Source organism: Melospiza melodia, chromosome 24 (genome assembly GCF_035770615.1).
Source record: "Melospiza melodia melodia isolate bMelMel2 chromosome 24, bMelMel2.pri, whole genome shotgun sequence".
Taxonomy (NCBI): Eukaryota; Metazoa; Chordata; class Aves; order Passeriformes; family Passerellidae; genus Melospiza; species Melospiza melodia.
Window position 1 is genome coordinate 6,540,944 of NC_086217.1, and position 21,444 is coordinate 6,562,387.

At 45.1% G+C, this 21,444-nt stretch overlaps 1 protein-coding gene and 1 long non-coding RNA gene across 10 annotated transcripts in view; one reads left to right on the top strand and one right to left on the bottom strand.

Annotated features, from left to right (window-relative positions):
• The first annotated feature begins 1,417 nt into the window (after positions 1-1,417).
• Positions 1,418-21,444, top strand: part of LOC134428823 (uncharacterized) — a 39,240-nt gene continuing 19,213 nt past the window's right edge. For 6 of the 8 annotated variants that reach the window (XR_010030465.1, XR_010030467.1, XR_010030464.1 and 3 more), the window contains exons 1-9: positions 1,418-1,531; positions 2,256-2,364; positions 4,489-4,591; positions 12,356-12,697; positions 13,540-13,714; positions 17,509-17,595; positions 18,389-18,573; positions 19,716-19,962; positions 20,717-20,802. This is a non-coding gene — a long non-coding RNA (uncharacterized LOC134428823). The remainder of the gene's footprint in view (positions 1,532-2,255; positions 2,365-4,488; positions 4,592-12,355; positions 12,698-13,539; positions 13,715-17,508; positions 17,596-18,388; positions 18,574-19,715; positions 19,963-20,716; positions 20,803-21,444) is intronic. The other 2 variants (XR_010030463.1, XR_010030468.1) reach the window with 2 other exon arrangements.
• On the bottom strand, positions 5,063-21,315 carry LOC134428813 (myosin heavy chain, skeletal muscle, adult-like). 2 transcript variants are annotated; one of them, XM_063175811.1, is made up of 39 exons: positions 21,157-21,315; positions 19,702-19,944; positions 19,480-19,623; positions 19,232-19,388; positions 18,643-18,670; positions 18,432-18,546; positions 18,254-18,346; positions 18,083-18,146; positions 17,888-17,986; positions 17,683-17,786; positions 17,454-17,592; positions 16,401-16,519; positions 16,152-16,301; positions 15,469-15,639; positions 14,670-14,979; positions 14,486-14,568; positions 13,728-13,815; positions 13,517-13,634; positions 13,131-13,254; positions 12,556-12,692; positions 12,210-12,465; positions 11,429-11,671; positions 11,151-11,327; positions 10,920-11,065; positions 10,742-10,832; positions 10,262-10,651; positions 9,904-10,030; positions 9,692-9,810; positions 9,226-9,422; positions 8,507-8,690; positions 8,255-8,420; positions 7,959-8,083; positions 7,465-7,773; positions 7,158-7,361; positions 6,750-6,875; positions 6,485-6,655; positions 6,289-6,393; positions 6,053-6,148; positions 5,063-5,351 (listed from the first exon to the last, which is right to left on the bottom strand). In XM_063175811.1, exons 2-39 carry the CDS (start codon positions 19,906-19,908, stop codon positions 5,199-5,201), a joined length of 5,835 nt encoding a protein of 1,944 aa, XP_063031881.1. In that variant the 5' UTR covers positions 19,909-19,944; positions 21,157-21,315; the 3' UTR covers positions 5,063-5,198. The 2 variants fall into 2 exon arrangements, with proteins under 2 accessions (XP_063031881.1, XP_063031880.1); XM_063175810.1 differs by having other exon boundaries at positions 13,517-13,815.

Below are 21,444 nucleotides of genomic sequence, written 5' to 3' on the forward strand. Positions count from 1 at the left end.
AGCATATTTTGGAATGGGGATAGAGACACATTCTCCCCCTCCAACAGCTCCAAATTTATCACACAACAAGCTGCTCTCTGGGTAAGACACCAAGGCTCTGCACCATGTGCTTCCTCCTTGTAAAACTTTATTTCATTCCTCCCATTAGCAAAATTATTAAAACATTCTCCATTTCATTTTCTTTGGGGTGATTGTTTATTTTCTCCTGTAACTTAAACCAATTCTGTTGCAGAGTGAAATATAATTACTGTGGTGTTTCCTTCCTGATAAAAGAATTTTTTTTTACAACTGGGCAGAGCTTAGGGTGACCTGGAGAGGGCAGGTGGTTGGCTTTGCTGAGTCCTCCTCCAGGGAGTGAAGTGACATCGTGTTAAGGAAGTCCACCTCCTTCTTCTCTGAAAGGGTTGTCAAGCTCTGGAACAGGCTTCCCAGTGCTGGACTCCCCATCCCTGGAGAGAGTTAAAAGATGTGTGGGGACATGGTTTAATAGTAGACTTGGTAGTGCTGGGGTAATGGTTAAACATAATGATTTTGGAGGTCTTTTCCATTCCAAATGGAGACCTCATGACTCCATCACATTTTGGAGAGTACAGGGGCAAGAGGAGGAGCAATTGTTCTTATTTCTTTTCCTGCTTTTATTTCTGCAGTCTCTTTAGGGTACTGACACACCACCTTCATCTCTTTTATTTTCCCTGTGCTGCTAAACTGTTTGGCATTATGCCCAGAATACTGAGTGACAGTCATTGCCAAGTCTTCCCCTTAGTTATTAGCTAGGATTTGCAGGAATCTTTCAAGAAAAGGATATAGTTTCAGTATAGATTGCCTAAATTCACTTCTATTGGGAAATGAGTATTTAGTATCAGTGTCCTTATATTCTAGGAAAAAAAAAAAAAAGGTATGTTGTTCAGTGCCTTGATTCTGCCTTAAAAAACATTTATGGCAATGTGAGACCTAGCTGCTAGAATATCACTTTCTGGTCTAATGTTTTTTCTTGTCACACTCTGTAAGGAATACTATACCTCCAAAATAAGTGGCAACATTTGAATTCTAGAAGCAGGGCATCAGCATGCAGCACTTTTGAGGTAAAAAACATCTCCATCACCTCAAAACAGCAGAGGCTGACATAGTGCCAGTAGCAGATACAAAAATCATGTAGATTAGAATCACTTACAACTCTTCTAGAAAGAGCAATGGTGGAGCAAGGAGTCTGACTGACTTGCTCATTATTTCCACCCACTGCCAGAAAAAAGAGATCTCAAATCCTTGCAGGATTTTTTTTGTTTGCCGCTGGCCCTGCTGTCATTAAGGTAGGGCCTGCCTAGAGAGGTAAGTTTTCTCTGCAGCCTGTCATGGACAGTCTGAGAGGGAATGCTCAGCCCCTGCTGCAGCAGCTTTTCTGATGCCCTCTGTGTAAAATGAGAGCTTCCAGGAATGTTAGCAGAAGGCAAGCAGAAATGTCAGAGCAGTGCTCTGTAGCAGCACTGCTCACCCCCGTACTTCTGCTGGGATATGACTGGACACCCTGGAGAGGGTAAGAGCACATTTTCCATATAAAAGATTGGCTTTCAATTCAGTGTCGCTCCATTAAGGTTCATGCTTTCAATGTTATGTTGAAAGATGCTCAGTGTTATGAGGAGAACATGCTCAGTCCGTGATTTTGGATGCAACATCTGATTAGTAAATTTGCCATTGAACTAACATTTCTAATAAATGTGGCTTAAGGAATAGGCTGAGGCAATTTCTGGAAGCAATAAATGATTTCTGAGGAAGAACCACTGAGGACCATAACTGGTAAGACTTAAAAGCTGCAGGTAAAGAATAGGCCACCCATTCTCTACCATGGCAAATGTGAAGAAATGTTCAAAATTTCTGTGTGTAAGTGTGAGAACCTGTGGAGATAAGATGAATGTCACTGGCTGGCCATGGAGGGGCTGTGATGGCCTTGCTGTCCCTTCTGCTCTACTCAGAAATTAACTTTTGTAGATCTTAATGTGATTTACATCCACTACATGTCAAATAAACGGAATGCACCTGTCCTAGGGGGGAGCTTTAATTATAAATTTGTTTCCAAGTAGGTTCCCACAGACTGGTATTCTTGGAAGTCTTGGAGTGAGTTTAAGCTGAACATGAGAGGCAAATAAATTGAATAACTGAACATGAGAGGCAAATAAATCCATAATCTGGGATTAGAGGATGGGTAGTTTCAAGAGCATGCCACTCGTGTGCTGCAATTCACACTACTCTTGTCTCCACAGGCACATCAGCGGAAGAGGTCTGGGCAGGAGATCCCATCCAGGCAGGTGACGCTCGGGATGCCCTTTCTATCCCCTGCCAAGCAGCTGAGGAGCTCTAATTACACAGCAGGTGAGTGGGGTGGGCAACCTGGCAGGCAGGAAGAGGTAATTGAAGCAGCGAGTAACTATGAGAGCAGGAAGGAAGGGGAAGGAAAAGGAAACAATGAAGGAGCATGGTATTAACCTCTGCAGGAAACTCTGTCATAACCTAAAATAAGATGTCCTTGTGAGATCAAAGGTTTGTGTAGCCCAACTTCCTGTCTTTGAAAGTGATGCTCAGGAAGGATCATCAGAATAGAATGGCACTTGTATAGAACTCTCCTACCTCCAGTAATTTGTATTTATGGAATCCCTGAGCAGAATGCAGTGTCTAAGTACTTAACAGCTCATGGAGGAATTTTAACTGATTAATTTCTCAAATGTTCATTTGCTGAACTCATAAGTGTTCCCTGAACATAGGTGATGTTACTGTGATCCTCTACTGACCAAGGCCAACCCATAGAAAGTGAGATCTCCCTGCTGGTCTGCAGTGGAGCAGGGCCCAGAGCAGGGTCCCCTCCATGGCTCCAGGCTGCCATCCCCTGGCACTGGGTGCTGGAGCACAGGCCTGGTCAGCTGCTGTCCAGGAGCTCCCTGTGACTGACAGGAGCCTGATGGGGCCCTGGGACTGGCACCCCCTGCTCCTCTCACCAGGAATAATGCTGTTGGCTTCCTGCCAAGGATCCTAAAGGAACTTCAAAGCCCAAGCTGAGGAGAAAGCTGATGCCACCTGTGCTGTCAGAGCAACAACCAAGGCCTGAGGGGAATGGCACAGCCACCATCCCAGCTGATGTCCTGGGCTCAGTGTCCTTTGATTGCCCGTGGTCACTGTCCCTGGCTGGGACACGGCTTTCCTGAGCTCTCCAGAGGGCCAGGGGAGTCAAGGTGCAGGCAGGGCTGAGTCTCCATAACCATCATGTCAGAGGCACCAGCCCGGCCAGGGCTTCTCCTGCAGCCCTGATACTCCCAGGACACTCCAGGCCGTACTCTGGAGTACAGCCCTACATGAGGGCTGGGAAAGCACAGCTTGAGCAAAGGGACATGGATAGCAGCTGAACCTCAGAGCAGGCCCTGCCTCAGCCTTCATCCTCACCCAGGAACTCCAGCATGGCAGCTGTGAAATGCTAGCTGTTGGAAGTACCAGGGCAGCTGCTGTGCTGCCCATGGAACAGCACATCCCAGCAGGGGATGGCCATGGCACTGGGCTGGCACAGGGCCTTTGCATGGGCTCCAAAGGGGAACACTCTGGATTCAGGCTCTGAGCAGGGAGAGCACACTCGGGCCCCATTCTGGTGTTTAACCTTTCAGCTGGCAATGGAGCTGTGCTGCACTGAATCTCTCTGGGGTAAGAATAGCAGCTGCTGCCTTGGGACACAGCACACGTGTCCAGCTCCTCCAGGGCAGCACGTTGCAGTGCCACACACAAGGCAGCCTACCCGCCCAGGAATGTCTTCAGGCGCTATTAATGGAAGCAGATCATCCCCACAAACAGGCACGACCCCGCACAGGAGCCTTGGGAGAGTAGGGCTATTTTGGGCTTTGACATTGAGCGTGAAAGGAGACACGTGATGGGCTCATCCTCCTGCCATGGGCCTCCTCCAAAACTCCTTTGGGCCTTGTCCCCTCCTCCAGCAATGGCTCTTGTGGAGGCTGAGGGGCAGTTTTGTGTGGCCTGGCAGTGCAGGAGGTGAGGGCAAAGGCAGCTGTGAGTTTGCTGGGGGGCAGGGCCAGCCCTCAGTGCCATCAGCAGCGCCAAGATGTGCTCAGGGGAGGTCCTGCCTCAGGGCGTGCTCCTGTCCCTGAGTCTCTGAGGTTGATGCTTGTACCAGCAATTACAGTCAAGACATACTCACAGATTTTATGTGCCCTCTAGACTCTATGCAGACCTACCTGAAGCTTTGGAAATGCCCTCAGGTGGGACTGCTCCCAAGAGGAGCAGGCGGCCTCTAGGTGAGGTTGGGCACGCAAAAGTTCATGCCAGGAGGGAGGAAAAAGTTTAGGATTCTGCCAAGGAGCCCTGGGGAAAAGTTGTACAGTGTCATGAGAAGGAAGTACTAGTCTGGCATCTCTGCAGGGCCTTGGGTGGCATTCTGAAGGTCTGGGGTTGAAACCTGAGGTCTGCTCCTAAAGAACAATCTCCCATTTCTCTCCATAGACAACACTGACAGGTTCTGGTCGTCAATGCATTTTAGTGACACTGGAATCAGGCTGGACTTCCCAGCAAGAGCTGCTGAGGCTGCACTTGGGAGCCAGGAAAGGTGAGAGCCCTTGGGACATTGCTGTCATGGGTGTAACAAAAAAATATCAGAGTGGTCAGTTTCAACTTCCCTTCAGTGTTGAGATTGTTGAAAAACAAAATCTAAACCGGTGCTTAGGGTTTGTGAGGGCCTGCAACACAAACAAGAGTAGGAAAAGAAAAAGCAAAAGGATCACCCTCTCTTGATTCTCACATGGGAAAGGAGCTGTGCTGAAAGGACAATGGGAGAAGCATTAGGAGGATCTGAAGGCAGGAGCTGGACAAAGAGCTGCTTGAGACAGGAGAGGGCCTGGATTTTTCAGGAGTGACCAGTCTCCAAGTTTGCAGATCCTCAATCCAGCACTGACCCCTGCTTCTCCCTTGTCCCAGAGAGGAGAAGTAAGGAAACTTTTTCTGCAATGCAATTGCCCAAGGAAGACAAAACCCAAAGAAGAACAAAACCCAAAGAAGAACAAAACCACTGACCACAGTGTGTATGCAGAAGAATCTACTATAATTTTTATTCACTAGACACCGAGGTGGGTACTAAGGCTCATGGCAGAAGAAAAGTGACCAAGAGGTTCACATTTTGTGCAGCCCTCAGGTCACTTTGCTGCCTGGTGACATGCTCACTCTTCCTCTTCTATCCTCCTATGGAACTCGCGGCTCTTGGCTCGGAGCTTGTTGACCTGTGACTCTGCAATGTCAGCCCGCTCCTCGGCCTCCTCCAGCTCGTGCTGGATCTTGCGGAACTTGGACAGGTTGACATTGGACAGCTGCTCCTGAGTGGGAGAAGGAGTCGGTAGTGAGAAGTTTGGGGTTTTTCATTCCTTCTGGGCCTTGGCCTGGCAAAGTCACAAACCTCCAAACCCCACCCACCACTGCTTGTACAAAGTCTTGCAGTGAGATTGATGAGATCTCAGGGTCATTCTCACATATCCCCTTAACTAACTCAGAAGCTCTATTCTGTGCAGGACTGTTTCCATACTGTGGAAGAAGCCGTGCTCAGACAATCATAAATTCAGGGGCTGTAGGATTCTCAGTCCATCCCTGAATGCTGCATGCCCAGAAACAAGCAAAGATTCCTTGCAATATTGTAAAAGCGAAATGCAAAGTGGTTTGGGGTGGGATTGCCAACACGTTCCCTTTCTGCTATCAAAAATTCTAAAAATAAGGCATTTCCAAAATTTCTTTATATATATTGTATTGCTGGTATAATTCATAAAAATCCTTACAGGTTGCTTTGTGCTTCTAATGCAAAAAATGCTATGTGCATTTGCCCTCCTCAGAAGTCTTCTTAAAGGCTCATTGTTTTCATTCTCAAAGGCGAGTCTACTTTGTGAGCCTTTTAGAGAATTTGAAAGCATGTGAAATTGATTAGCATCTCCGTTGGGATCTTCGAAATTTCTTATATTGGTCTACTCAATGGCCAAACTACCTTCTGGGAAAGTGATTCTTGCCAAGCACTCAGAGAGATACTTACAGCCTCCTCAGATTGTCTCTTGTAGGATTTCACTTTCATTTGCAGCTTGTCCACCAGATCCTGCAGCCTCAGAATATTCTTCCTGTCTTCCTCAGACTAACGTTTGACAAACAGGAAAGAAAGTCAATTCTTGGTTCTGCATTACATGAGGTTAACAATTCCCCTTGGGGATGGTGTGTGCAAAATGTGACTCACTGTGAGAAAGCCCGGTGAGAGCAGGAGAGCTCCTGCCTTACCTGGTAGGTGAGTTCCTTCACCCTGCGCTCGTACTTGCGCACACCCTTCACGGCTTCAGCGCTGCGCTTCTGCTCAGCATCAACCTCCCCTTCCAGCTCCCGCACCTGCAAGGACAAGCCCAGCCCTGCAGCTGCCCTGCCAATGTCTCTCCAAGGAGGGACACGCTCCCTCAGGCACAGCCCCAGCCCTACACACCCTGGCCTCCAGCTTCTGGATCTGCTTCTTCCCTCCCTTCAGTGCCAGCTGCTCGGCCTCATCCAGACGAAGCTGCAGATCCTTCACTGTCTGGTCCAGGTTCTTCTTCATCCTCTCCAGGTGGGCACTGGTGTCCTGCTCCTTCTTCAGCTCTTCTGCCATCATGGCCGCCTGATCAGAGCAAAAGGTCAAAGCCATTTTGGGACGGGAGATATTTTTGGGAGAGTACATTCATCATCAGCAATGCCAGGAGTGCCCAACTCACATCTGTGATGGCCTTCTTGGCCTTCTCCTCAGCATTGCGGGCTTCCTGGATGGTATCCTCCATTTCGCCCTGGATCTGGGCAATGTCCGTTTCCAGCTTCTTCTTGGTGTTGATCAGGCTGGTGTTCTGTGCAATGGGAAGGACATGGCAGGAGTTGAATTCTAAAACTTGCCATAATGAACCTTCTGCCTGAACAAAGACTTCTCCCTTCCAGATTCCAATTCTTACTCTGGAATTACTGTTACAATGGTTGTTTACAAAATATGAGGCATGGGCTTGGCAAAGAGATGTAAAACATGCCTCTCCTTGGGGAGAGGAGTTTTAAGGACTTTCTAGTACTGCTGGTTCTCTGGTAAATTCTAGCCCTCTGTGTTTGGTCAGTGTCAACAGAGCTCTTTGCTCCCTGACCTGGGTGTGCAGGAGCTGCACACGTTCTGTGGCATCCAGAAGCTCCTGCTCAGCCAATTTCCTCGACCGCTCCGTCTGCTCCAGGGCTGCCCGGAGCTCCTCAATTTCAGCCTGCAGCAGGTTTGCTCTGCGCTCCACCATAGCCACCTGCTCCTTCAGGTCATCCTGTGTCCTAAGAGCATCATCCAGATGGATCTGGGTATCCTGGAAAGAAAGAGAAAAGAAATTACGATGTGTAAGTGTGCACTTGAGTGGCAAAAATGTTAGGCATCTCATTTTTATCTTTCTGTAGCTTTGCTGAATGAACCTTGAGCACTCCCTGTGTATTTCTCAGATTCTTCTGTGCCTCTGCAGCCACACGGTTGGCATGGCTCAGCTGGATCTCCATTTCATTCAGGTCTCCCTCCATCTTCTTCTTCAGTCTCAGGGCTTCATTCCTGCTCCTGATCTCAGCGTCCAAGCTGCTCTGCAAGGACTCCACAACTCGCAGGTGGTTTCTCTTCATCTGGTCAATCTCTTCATCTTTCTCTGCTATCTTCCTGTCAATCTCAGCCTTCACCTGGTTGAGCTCAAGCTGCAGGCGCAGGATCTTCCCCTCCTCATGTTCCAGGGAGGCCTGGACAAGTGGACACAAGCATTGATAACATCAATAAACCTACTGCTTCCTTTTAGGGAATGACAAAAAGTTTCCAGAGATCTCAGCTGTCTGCACTCCCCAGCCAGAAGAGAAGACAACCCAGGCCCTTTCCACCCTATTTCCTCATTTGTTTAATGAAGACACCAGTGATTAGGGTCATATACCTCTGCTTCCTCCAGAGCAGCCTGGATTTCAGATTTCTCCTGCTCAATCTGCTTCTTGACTTTCTCCAGCTCGTGAATGGCCTTTCCTTGCTCCGCAATCTGCTCCGTGAGGTCGGAAATCTCCTCTGTGGGAACAAAGATCAATGGCATGGTCAGGCACAGAGCAGAATGGGAAGGGCCCTGTCCCACCAAGGGGACAGGCATCTCTGCAGACCTACAGGCACAGAGCCATGAACAATGGTGGGAATGGGTGATAGTGAGAAAGGCCAGGGAGGAGCAGAGGGCCAGGGACTTACGCTGCAAGTTCTTGTTCTCCCGCTTCATTGTTTCCAGGTGGTCCAAGGACTCCTCATAGGCATTCTTCATCTTGAACAGCTCTGTGCTCAGAGAGCGCGACTCCTTCTGCGAGGCCTCCAGCTCAGCCTGTGTTTCCTCATACTTCTGCTTCCATTCTGCCAGGATCTGAAGAGAAACGGGAGGTGAGTAGGGCTGTGGCCATCACAGGGCCCTGGTCTGGCCAGGAGTGCTGGTGCTGGAGGCCAACTGACCTTGTCAAAGTTCTTCTGCTTCTTATCCAGAGCAGCACAGGCAGCATTGGATCTCTCCACATCAATCATCAGGTCCTCCACTTCATTCTGCAGCCTCTGCTTTGTCTTTTCCAGGGAGGCACATTTGGCATTGACAGCCTCAACATGCTCCTCTGCCTCCTGCAGGCGCTGGGCAAGCTTCTTCCTGGGAAGTAGTAAGCACGGTTCTTAACTGGAAATGTTGGTGGATATTGATTATCATACTCACCAGGGCACTGAAACACTTCCTAGTATTTGGCCCTAATGCACCTGGTGCAGAGCCTATCCCTACCAGTCATTTTTTCCTATTTCATTTCCCCAAAGTCTTCATAGAGTCATAGAGTCACAGAATTGTTTGTGTTATGTTGGACGGGACATCAAAAATCCATTAATTCAATGCCTTGGGCAGGGACACCTTCCAATAGACCAGTTTGCTCCAAGTCCTGTCCAGCCTGGCCTTGAACACTTCAATGGATAGGGCAGCCACAGCTTTTCTGCACTCTTGCGCTCCCTCTGCATTTTGCACAATCCCATACATGTCCTTTCTCCTGCATTCTTTGTCATATAGCCTGTTTTCCTTGTATGTTTCCCTTTCATATAACTCCTCAACCTTCTACCAGGCTTTTGCCTTTGGAATCTCAGTGATGTCTTAAAGTTTCCCTTATTGGCTTATGCTGACCTTCCACAAAAAGCTCACATACTTGGCCTCCTCGAGCTCTTCCGTGCGCTGAATCGCATCCGTCTCGTATTTGGTTCTCCACTGGGCCACTTCACTGTTGGCCTTGGACAGGGCTCTCTGCAGCTCCCCCTTGGCCTCTTGCTCCTCTTCATATTGCTCCCGGAGCAAGTCACAGTCGTGGCGAGCGGACTGCAGGGCGTGGGCCAGGGCGTTCTTGGCCTGGTGGTAAAAATATGGCGATGAGGAGTAGGTGTTTCCTGAGAAATTTCTCTCACTGGTACTTATACACTGATAAACATCCCAAAGAGATAGAGGTTAACTGACTGCCTCATAAAAACCTGGGAGGCCTGCACTGCAAGGGCCTGGATTGCATCTTCTAAAGGAATGGTTTGAACTTTTAATTGAATCACCTTTTGAAGCTTTGAACATTTCCCAAAAACCAATATTATGTCAAATATTTATTTCATATGTAATGTGAGTATCTTCACCTTGACCTCTTCCTCTAGCTGCCGCTTCAGTTCTTCAATCTGCTGGGTGAAAGCCTGTTTCCCTCTAGACAGCTGAGAAATTAAAGCATCTTTTTCTTCCACCTGGCGTCCATATTCACCTGAAAAAGTTTGCAATTGAGACAAAATTTTAAGAGCCAAGACATCAATTTATGGAGTTCTCCATTTCCAAATTACAGATGGAAAGGCTGTACCAGATTCTGTCTGCAGACGAGCTCTTTGAGCACTAAGATCGCTAATCATGCGCTGATTCTGCTCCTCCTTTGTTTTATACTCGCTCAGCTGGTCTTCCAGAGTGCGGCACATCTTCTCCAGATTTGCCTAGATATCAATTGCACATTAAAAATAAAGAGTAAATACCTTGATCCTGCCTTCTTTTAGCAGGAAAATATGTCCAGAAGATGCAGTTGACATCTTGGGGCTGTACATGCACCCAAACTTCTACACATGAGATTTGGAGAAAGCATTTATAATACAACCTGATAAAAATTAAGTCATATATGATTAAAGAAAAAATACCACATCAAATTCCTAATAAACATAATTGTGTACCTTGGCTTTAGACACAGACTCTATGTTGCTGGCCAAGTCGTCAATCTCCATCTTCATCTCACTCTTCTCCTTCTCCAGCTTCTGCTTCACGCGTTGCAGGTTGTCGATCTGCTCGCCCAGCTCAGCTGTGCTGTCCGCGTGCTTCTTGCGCAGGGCGGCAGCCGTGGCTTCATGCTGCAGCGTGGCCTCTTCCAGGTCACGGCGCATCTTCTGGAACTCTGCCTCACGCTTCTTGTTCATCTCCACCTGAGCTGCTGTGGCCCCTCCTGCTTCTTCCAGGCGCTCACTGATCTCCTCCAGCTCCCTGGACAGGTCAGCACGATGCTTCTCTGCTTTAGCGCGAGAGGTTCGCTCTGCCTCAATCTCCTCCTCCAGCTCCTCAATGCGGGCCTGCAGAACAGCAGGGACCCTTCACAGCCATGCCCTCCTCCTGCCTGAACTGAGCCTGAGCAAGGCAGGGCAAAAGGCACAGAGACTTGCCTGCAGCTCCTTGATCTTCTTCTGAAATTGCATGCCTAGAAGTTGCTCATCCTCGATCTTGCTCTGGATCTGGCTGATTTCAAAGTCTTTCCTTTGGGACAAGTGAACCGTGTTAGAGCTCAAAGAAACAAGACAAGTGTTGCAGCCCAGCACTCACGTGCCCCAGAGCCATACTTACTTCTTCAGTTTCTCATCCAGCTGCTGCTTATCATTCTCCAAATCCATGATGCTGTCCTGGGCCAGCTTCAGGTCTCCTTCCAGTTTCCTCTTTGCTCTCTCCAGGTCCATGCGCAGTTTCTTCTCTTGCTCCAGGGACCCTTCCAGCTGAACACAACAAGACCATCAGGGCTCTGCCAGCCAGCTTGGGCTCCATACCTGTCCTGTTCCTGCTCTATGTCTGTCTGCTTACATCATCCACTTGCTGTTCCAGCTTGATCTTGGCTTTGGTCAGAGTATTGACTTTGTCTTCCTCTGCCTGCAGGTCATCCAGGGTCTGCTGATGCGCCTCTTGGAGGGCTTTCTTCTCTTTTGTCAGCTTCACAATCGTCTCATCCAAAGCTGCCATCTCCTCAGTAAGATTTTTTACCTTCGAGAAGAAAAGGAGCAAGCACAGACAGAAAATGGTGCTTAAAACTTTCTAACAGGACAAATTTTTCCAGAGTGCGAGTGACACGCTCTACCTCATACCTTGTTTTCAGTGGCATGTTTTTCCTTTTCCACCTTGGCCAGTGTTAGCTCAAGGTCATCAATATCTTTCTTCAGCTCTGAACATTCATCCTCCAGCTTCCTCTTCTTGGCTGTCAACTCGGCATTAATTTCCTCTTCATCCTCTGCTCTTTCAGTCACCTCCTTGACTTTGGCTTCCAGCTGGATTTTGGTTTTGATGAGCTGGTCGCACCTTTCCTCTGCATCAGCCAAAGCATCGGCTTCCTGGTAGGTAGATGCCATTTTTAGGCATATGCTTTTTCGGGGAATATTGAGATACTTAATCTTCATAGTTCATGGTCTTGGATAGCAGTTTTGTAGTTTAAAATTTGATTCACGTTCCAACAGAATGACATTTAATATAAAATTGATTTTTATATTGTGGGTTTTGAAACAACCAGGTTAAAAGCTAAAACCAAGTAAATTCCTTTTTAATCTACCTGAAGCTATGAGTATTTATGTATTTGTGCAAGGTATAGAGTCCAATATTGTCTCATAATATCAAACATAGGATCAAAGTGCATGATAAGAAAAACATATAAGAATATCTCAGCATACACTGTAGAAAAGTGTCACCTAACTAATATTTTGACTGCAGATACCTCACAGTCCTTATAGAATCTAGTTATAACTTTTAGAGCACTGCTAAAAGAACAATTGAACTGAACTAAATCAAAGTTTCTATTTGGTTTGAAAATGTACTTGTAAATAGCAACCTGATAGTCACAGTAGAATTAGGAGAATGCCTGCTGGTGGTACTCACAGACTGAACCTGGAGCTGCAGGTCATTTTTCTCCTGCACCAGTTTCACCATTTTCTCCTCCAGCTCCTTCCGCTTTGCCTCAGACTTCGCAAGCTCTTCCTTGGTTTTCTCAAATTCTTGTTTCATGTTGGCCATCTCCTTCTCAGACTCTGCACTCTTCAGCAAGGGCTTGATCTTGAAGAACAGCTTCATCCATGGCCAGTGTTTGACATTCATGAATGCACGAATATTGTACTGGATGCAGAAGATGGATTCCCTGAAAGATAAGTCAAATTAATATTCAATATTTACACCACGATGACACAATAAGCCAAGTACAGTGACCCTGATCTAAAGATAAGTCTACCTTCTCTCCACCATTTTCTGGTACTCCATCCTCGCCAGGAAGCCCCTGCACCTGGCCTGGGTGCGGGTGATGAGCTGTGCCAGCTTCTCATCCCTCATCTCTTCCAAAAGGCCTACCAGCCCAGCTTTGAAGAACACCTTAGGTGAGAACAAGAAAACAGATGCAGTGTCAGTAGCCTGATACCCTGCCCCCATGACATACTCTATGAAAGTTAAAAGCAAAACCACAAAGAATATATGTGGTGGCAGACACTCTTTTATAACTCCAGGCTTCTGGTTATTTGCAGTTGAGGAACTATAATACCCAGACATTATTCTTTGATTTTTATTCACCCATGATTCTTTTATTCGACAACTTTGTCTTAAATAGGAACTTGATTAACCCTTAATTAAATCATCCTAATACCATGAATTTCAGTTCATTCAGTGTTGAGTAATCAAGAATCTGGTTGATTTATTTTACAATATTTCTTACACTCTATTGGATCATTTCATGTGCTCTCTGGAGTATCTGAGTGTCAGTATTAAACCATGCTAACCAAAACCACGTAGCACTTGAAGCAAACAATCTTTTACCTTAGTGTGACCAAATTTGTATTGAGTATGGTCTATGTCAATCGATCCAAGAAGTTTCTCACATGCCTTCTTGCTGTCAATGAACTGTCCCTCTGGGATAGCACTGGCATTTAATACTTTGTATCTGAGAAAGAAAATGTAAGGACTTGCTTTGAACTCCAGAATATTAAGGGTCTTTTCCAACCTAAGTGATTCTGTGAATATGAAGAGGTCTGTTGTTGAGACCAGCTGGCAGGTACATGGCAAGAAAGAGTCTCAAGAACTGTTGAGAACAAACAGCACTTATTAAACTGAAACTTTAGAGAAGACTTTAAGCACAGGAGGGGAAGGTTAGATTTCAAAAGCTAAGATGGGTAAGGTGATCCAGTAAGAGAATGAAGTCTGACCTCTGTTTAAAATCTGCATACAGGACTCTGTTGGGAAATCCTTTCCTGCAGATCCTGATCCCTTCCAGCACGCCGTTACAGCGCAGCTGATGCAGCACCAGCTCATGCTCCATGGCACCTGGCAATGCAGAGCACAAATACATGCCATGTAATACAGTGAGGAAGAGCTGCACCACACTGAAAACCTTCAATGTATATGTAAGTCTCTTACCAGGTGTTTTAGTTTCATTTGGAATGATGCACCGTACAAAATGGGGGTGGGTGCTTCTCAGGTTGGTCATCAGCTTGTTTAAATTCTCCTGGGAGAGTCATTAAGAAAAGCTGATATTAGCAAATGTCATTTCTGCTGTAAGCTTCAAGTCCTCCTAAATGAGATACTATACGAAAATCAGCAGAACCCTGAACTCAAGCTCTCTGCACCAGTTTTTCTGACTTTCCACAGATATTTGCTATAATTAACTTAGTAATCTGAGTAATGTTTAGGAAAAAATGTACTCTTAAATATACAATTTTAATACATTTCACTGACTCTAGTGGAATGCCTTCATTTGAAAAGATATCCATTTTCTATTGGATATACCCAGAGAGATAAAGCAGTACCCCTAAAAGACAGTGTGAAGCATTCTTCAGTAGGTATTTAGGCAGGGTCATATGGAGCACACTACATAGAACCTTTGTGTTTTCCCTACTGAAAGCAAAAGGGACAAAACCAACAAGCTGAGTTTTAAATGTCTAGATTATACATTTGTCTTTTAGGGTGTGCTGAGATGAATTACAGCCTTAAACAAATGGAAAAACTGTGCATTCAGTGAAATTAAGTATGAGTACATTGACTGAATTTATTCCTAGGAGAATGGGGCCCAAGAACTTCAGAATCTTTTAACAGAAACAAGCCAAAACAAGACTAGCTGTAGTAATTGGTGGGTTTACTCCTTGACTTAGGAGGAAATAATGACTTCTTTACTGTACCCGAAAAAGAGCTGAGACAGTCTGGAAGGAAGAACCCTTCTTCTTGCCTCCCTTCTTGCCACCACCACCACCACTAGCCTCAGCTAAATTGAAAATAAAACAGATTTTAGAATTTTTTTGGACTTTTTTTGATTCTTTTTTGCAAGCTGTAAATCAGTGAAAACATGGAATTCAAAGAACCAACCTGCATCTGCTCCACCATAGTTGGCAAAGAGTAAAGCCAGGGTCTTCACAGATGATTTCTGGTACAGCCCAATGACAGTTTCATTCAGAGGGTCCTTGTTCTTCTCCAGCCACCCAGTGATGTTGTAGTCCACTGTGCCAGCATAGTGCACCAGGGAGAAGTGGGCCTCAACCTTGCCTTTGGTAGGTTTTGGCTTCTGGAAGTTGCTGGACTTGCCCAGGTGCTGGTCATAGAGCTTGTTCTTGAAAGAGGTGTCAGTTGCCTTGGGGAACATGCACTCCTCTTCCAGGATGGAGAAGATGCCCATGGGCTGGGAGAAATCACAAGAAGAAACCAATTGTAATTTATCTTTCAAGGCAATAATGATCTTCACCTAGGCTCAGTAATGGAACATAGACTGAAATACACATAAGAAAATATTATTATTTAATTCCATTTTCTTCTAGAAAGTGGCATTGATCACACTGATACTTACATTTTTGAACACAAAATTACTCATAAAAGAAATAGAAATTAATTTTGTTTGTGTTGACAATGTGCCCTGTAAAATCAGAGCATACACAGATGTGTCGGACAAGTAGAACGTAAGCCATTGCAGCAAAGGCACCAACACATCCTCAGCTACACCGTGCTGCTAACAGCTCAAGAGAGTTAATCCTTCCCCTCTACTCAGCTCTGAGAAGAAACATCTGGAGTGCTCTTAGCTACCCACCACAAGGGAAACAGGAACATAGAAGATCCCTTTGGAAAATAAGACCAAGAGATTCCATGCATGGAATTGATTTGAAAGGAAGGATACCTTCTCAATGAGCTCAATGCAGGCAGCCAGGTCCATCCCAAAATCAATGAATGTCCATTCAATTCCTTCCTTCTTGTACTCCTCCTGCTCCAGCACGAACATGTGGTGGTTGAAGAACTGTTGCAGTTTTTCATTGGTGAAGTTGATGCACAGCTGTTCAAAGCTATTGAACTGGAAATAAAATAAAAAAGATGCATATTTGAAGATACAGGAATAATCGCAAGACCTCCTCTTTTAAAAATAAGGAATGCAGTTAACTTGACTTCCCATGCATTTCTTCATTCTGTTTTATGACAATTTGAAAAAGAGAAAAGGTTCAAAATAATTGTCCACAAGGAAATTGTTTTCATTCACAAACTTTAAAGATAAATTATACATCCTGTTTAAAATGAGACCATGTTACTGGGAGAAAGAGCCCAAGTTTAGGACTATTGTGATTACATGTCTTTATACTGTCTTGGGCCTGATCATATAAACAATGAACTTTTTTGATTGGACCATTTTGTACTTTGATTTTGCACATCTTGAAATAGCACAAGTCCTTTAAAAGGTCCTTTTTTTACTTAAAAAAGACAAATAGCTATAATCATGTGATGATATTATGTTCTCTTTAAAAATGTCTCTCAAATTGATCGTAACATTCAGTTGTCACTTCCAAATAGCTCTTACCAAATCTTACTTACATCAAAGATCTCAAAGCCAGCAATGTCCAGCACACCAATGAAGTACTGCCTGGGCTGCTTCGTGTCCAGCTGTTCATTGATGCGAACAACCATCCACAGGAACATTCTCTCATAAAGCGCCTTTGCCAAGGCACCCACAGCATTGTGCACCTACAGGGAAAAAAATACCTGGAGTTACAATACGAGACACAGGAGAATCAAAAGGATATTCATTCTACACATGGTAGCAGGTTGCAGCATGTCTCTTACCTGCTGTGCTGTTTGGCCCTTGGTCACGTATTCATTCCCCACCTTGACTCGGGGGTAGCAGAGGGCCTTCAGCATGTCAGCTGAGTTCAGACCCATCAGGTAGGCAGCCTTGTCAGCAACTGAAAAGCCAGAGGAAAAAGGAAGAATTTTATGTCCAGCAGGCTTTGAATCCTACAGTATTCCCTAAAGGCTGAATGGTTCAGATTTCTAGTTTTTGAAAACTTTTGATAGACTCTTGTAGAGGGAATCTTTGTAACATCACACTTGCCATTATGCACATTGAGCTTTTCTAAAAATAATCAGTTTGAAATTTTTCACTGCAACATGCAGAAAGTAATGGAGTTTTCAAAAATCTCCTGGCACAAAACTGAAAGCTGAAGCTTGCTAGTCTGAGTGCAGTACACATGCAGCTCAGGAGCTGCAATGCTAACAGTCAGGTACTGATCTACATTCAGGTGATCAAAACCAGAAAATAATTAGAGTGGAATGCAGAGATAATATCTCTATTCTCCTTCAAATCCACATCCTACAGCCTTTTCTGAGCTTTTGTTTCTGATATTCAATAAAACTTATTGGGTGCTCCCCACCTGCCTTGTCCTTTAACAAGAGGAGGCATTGCTTACAGAACTGAAGAAAGGTTGTAGGCCCTGTGCCAACAAAGGAAAGGAATTAAATAACTCCTCTCACAGCTGACTTCCCTGAGCACCTCATAGGTGAAGGTGCATGGGAACATGGTTCCCTGTCGTGTTAGAACTGAATCACTGGACTGTTTCACAATTGCAAGCCATATTCCAGCAAAGGTATGACTAAAGGAACATCCATAATGCCTTACTTCTTGAAAGAGTATGAAGACCAATTTAAAGTATTAATTGTTTATTGCATAAGTTATGTAAGTCCTTAAATCAGGGAGCTTCATATACTAAGGACAAGGGACAGCTGTTTTTTCCTGGATGATTGTTTTCTTTGGAATCTGAAGTCTAACAGTGAAAATCTTTTGCTGTCTTCAACATATGTAGTGGCTTACAGAGGGTTAATTATTGAGTTTGATAATACCTTCAGTGCCTTCAGGCTCTGCTTGCTCCTCTCTTGGTTTCTGCTTGAATTTCAGGTTCCCATAGTGCATGACAGCCCCTGTCAGCTTGTAGATGGCTGTCTTTTCATCAGCAGTGAAGCCCAGGATGTCAATGGCACTCTGGTAATACAATGAACAAAGTGAAATATTTGCATGTTATCTGATGCATGACCTGTGTCTCTTGACCTTGGCCTCTTGTACAGTACTTACATCTGTTGCCATCAACTCCTCCTTGTCATCAATGCTGGGGACAGTGATCTCACCTTGACTCACAAAAGGGAAGTCAAATGGGTTGGTGGTGATGAGGAGCATTTCTGAAAACAAATGTGTTTGTGGGTTAAATTTAATTAATCTTGTAAAAGAGTTGAATGTTGTTCAGAGATTTTCCTCTCAAAAGCTCAGGGATGTCTCCTACCAATTAGCTCCGGCTTCTTGTTGGACATGATCTGATAAAAGATGTGGTAGCTCCTTTCCGCCTTGAGCTGGAAAGTGACTCTGGACTTCTCCAGCAGATCTGGCAAGCATGGTAAAAAGGGTTCATCACTTGTGGGAATGTACATAGAAAGGGGAATTTGGGAAGGGATGGGAGCAGTCCAGGAGAATCTCTTACAAGTTTCAATGTCAGCAGAAGCCAGTTTGCCTGTGGCACCAAAATGGATTCTGATGAATTTGCCCTGTGAAGCAGAAGCAGCAGCAGGTCAGCCTGGATGTGTTCTGCTGAGGTCTCCTTTGCATGGCGTTGCCATGAGGGTGGGAGATTTTATGCAAAGCAAGAACTCACAAAGCGTGAGGAATTGTCGTTCCTCACGGTCTTGGCGTTTCCAAAGGCCTCCAGCAGTGGGTTGGCGCTGATGATTTGATCCTCAAGCGTCCCCTGCAGGGACATCATTATTCAGTGACTGTGTTTGGTTGACAGGGCAATGACAGGCCAAGCATTCAGTCTATCCTTCCTGACTCACCTGCATTTTGCCTGATGACTTCTCCTCTTTCTTCTTCTCTCCACTGGCTGCAATTGTTGCAAAGTACTGGATGACACGCTTGGTGTTCACAGTCTTCCCGGCCCCGGATTCTCCGCTGCCAAAGCCAAGAGAGAAGCAGAGGGTGCGTGGTCAGGCAGGAGGGGCCCTGGCACCGGGCAGCCCCGCAGGGACCCGCGCAGGGGGTACCTACGTGATCAGGATGGACTGGTTCTCCCGATCTGTGAAAGCAGAACAATGACAGATATGTTAGCAGCTGGTCTGGGTAATGCTAAGCTGAATGAGAAGTAAAACGGCAAACCAAAGTTGGGGATTCTTCAAAAAGTCCAAGACTACCCAACTCCCTTCTATGTCCTAGTAGTATTAAGCATAAGCCCAAATTGATACATTGAACAGTCAGAGACATCTGGACCTGAGACAAGCTGTGTATCATTTTCCCTTCACATAATTTTCCTCAAGAAATGAAACCAAAGTACCTACCCAAGTTCAAATACAAGAAAAAATAACTTTTTCTTTCTTATCAGTGAAAAAATATAGAAAACTGAGCCAAGTTCTATTTCTGCAGTAGGAGAGTGTAGAATTTTGTACAATTAAATATAAATAATTCACCATGATAAGTTCATGAATGCTCCTAGGTCAGTTTCACTTGAAATTGTTTACTACATAAATCGACCAAGTTCACAGTCATGCTTCTTGGTGGCTCCAGCTGGCTTCTCACATGCTCCAGTGAAATCAGCAGCGCTTTTTTGATTAGATTGCTGTGAGGGAGGCCAAGCACTCACCAGTCAGCATGAACTGATAGGCGTTGTCAGAGATGGAGAAGATGTGTGGAGGGGCCTCCTGGCGCTTCTTGCCTCGGTAGGCCAACACCACCTCGGGGTTGTACACCGGCAGCCACTTGTAGGGGTTGACAGTGACGCAGAAGAGACCCGAGTAGGTCTGCAAGGAAGGGACACAGCACGTTGCCTTGCCCTGAGCCTGGCCCAGCAGCTCCTGAGGCTGCCCAGAGGAAGCTGCTGCTGCCACTTACGTAGATCATCCAGGCTGCGTAACGCTCTTTGAGGTTGTACAGCACAGCGGGTTCGTGCAGGTGGGTCATCATGGCCATGTCCTCGATTTTGTCATACTTGGGAGGGTTCATGGAGAAGATCTGGTCATCTTTCACGGTCAGGGTCTGCAAAGATCCTTATATGTCAGTTAAGAACCCAGTGAGGGAAGCAAATGTTGTTTTTGAACCTTGTTTTTGACTCACCTCTCCCCCTTCAGTCTTGACAGTGACTTTTCCCGATTCCCTGCTCGTGATTGTCCCTTTCACAAAGGATTCTTTGGGATGAACCACAAAGACTGATGACTTGGCATCGAAAGGTTTGTTCTGGGCTGCAATTCTCTCCTTCTCCGATTTTCGGAGGTAAGGAGCTGCCTCCCCAAAAACAGCCATCTCAGCATCTCCAGAGGCCATGGCTGCCCTTTACTGAGGATATCTCAGCGGATGACTCTGAGGAGAAAAAATATGGTACTGATTATTTCTTCTGTAAGACTTGGGGAAATTTTCATTCTGTGCCTTGGTGTCTCTTCATTCTCAGGGTACTTTAACATGAGATAACTAGAAACTTAATTTTATGTCAAAACAAGAGGCTTTCATGGATGCAGTCTAGGTCTTCAAACATTCATTGATGACCTTTTCAGAACTGTGGATTTGGTGCTTTAATAATACTGTGCCTGTAAGACAAGAGTGAATTTGTTGAACAAGTTTCACTAAGACATCCCTATTAGGAATGGAAATAGAAGAAATTGTAAAAAGGATGAACAGTGAAATAAAACTACTGAAAAACTGTAGTATAGGTAACGTACAGTTTTGGAAAACAATGAATCTGTAATACATTTACCTATTTAATGGTAGGGTAATTAATAATTTGCTAACGAAATTCTCCACTGGAAAAAAAAATACAAAACAAAGAGAGCAGACTTTGTGACCTTTTAATATTCTGTCACAATTAAATTGCTCTATGCATTTGTCACACTTCACTACAACACTTAAATAATTTGAGCCCCAAAATTCTGACTTAGGTGAAATAAAATTCAGTCATTGAAATTGGAATTTCTAAGGCTTTATAAATATCCCAAATAAATACTTACTGAAAAAATCTAGGAACATGAGAATTCTCAAAACTTTTGATTTATTAAACATCTAGAGCACCTAAATTTAGCCAACTGCACTTGAAAATCCTCTAGCTACAATAAAATTTTATTCCTTCTTTATTCTTTAGGTAATAAATATATTTTTTGTCTGGAGTAAGAAAATGGATATCTAATAAAGCTGAGAATTCTGGCACTCTACAAAGGTGGTTAGAAGGTCTGTATGTTAGATGATTTAATAATTAATATATTCTTAAGCAGAATACAGGATTTTGCATTTTTTCCCTGCTGTGCTTATCTGGTCCCATTCTCTTCCTGCCATAGCAAAGATGGGAAGGCAGCACTCCTTGATTTATGTAAGGTCAGTTAAGCAGAAGTGATGAATGTCCCCATGGGAATTTTCTGCTCTTTCATCAGTACTCAGAGGCTTCAAACACAGCCTTGGGCACCCTCATCACTTTTTACTGCAATCCCACCAGGTTTGCATATAAGGCAAACCAGTAAAACCTCCTGACACCCCACCCAAAAGGATCTGTCTCTGTTCCTATAAATTGGTAAATCAGCTTCTTACCTCTTGTGACACCAGATGTGTGGCTTATGAGCTGGCAGCTGGTCAGTGCTGTAAAACAGAAATGACAATTCCCAAATTGCTGCTGCACGAAAATCAAGAGTGAAAACATGCAGGTAGGTGCCTTGAAAAGAGATTTGTAATGGAGTCCCCTCCTGCACAGGAGCACCAGAGGCAGCAGGAATGTGGGGGCACATTAGGCTGCCATTCCCTTCCTGCAGCCTGCAGACCCCATCCCTTACCTTGGAGCTTTCTGTGGAGCCAGGGCAGACGTGTTGCAGGGACATTTTA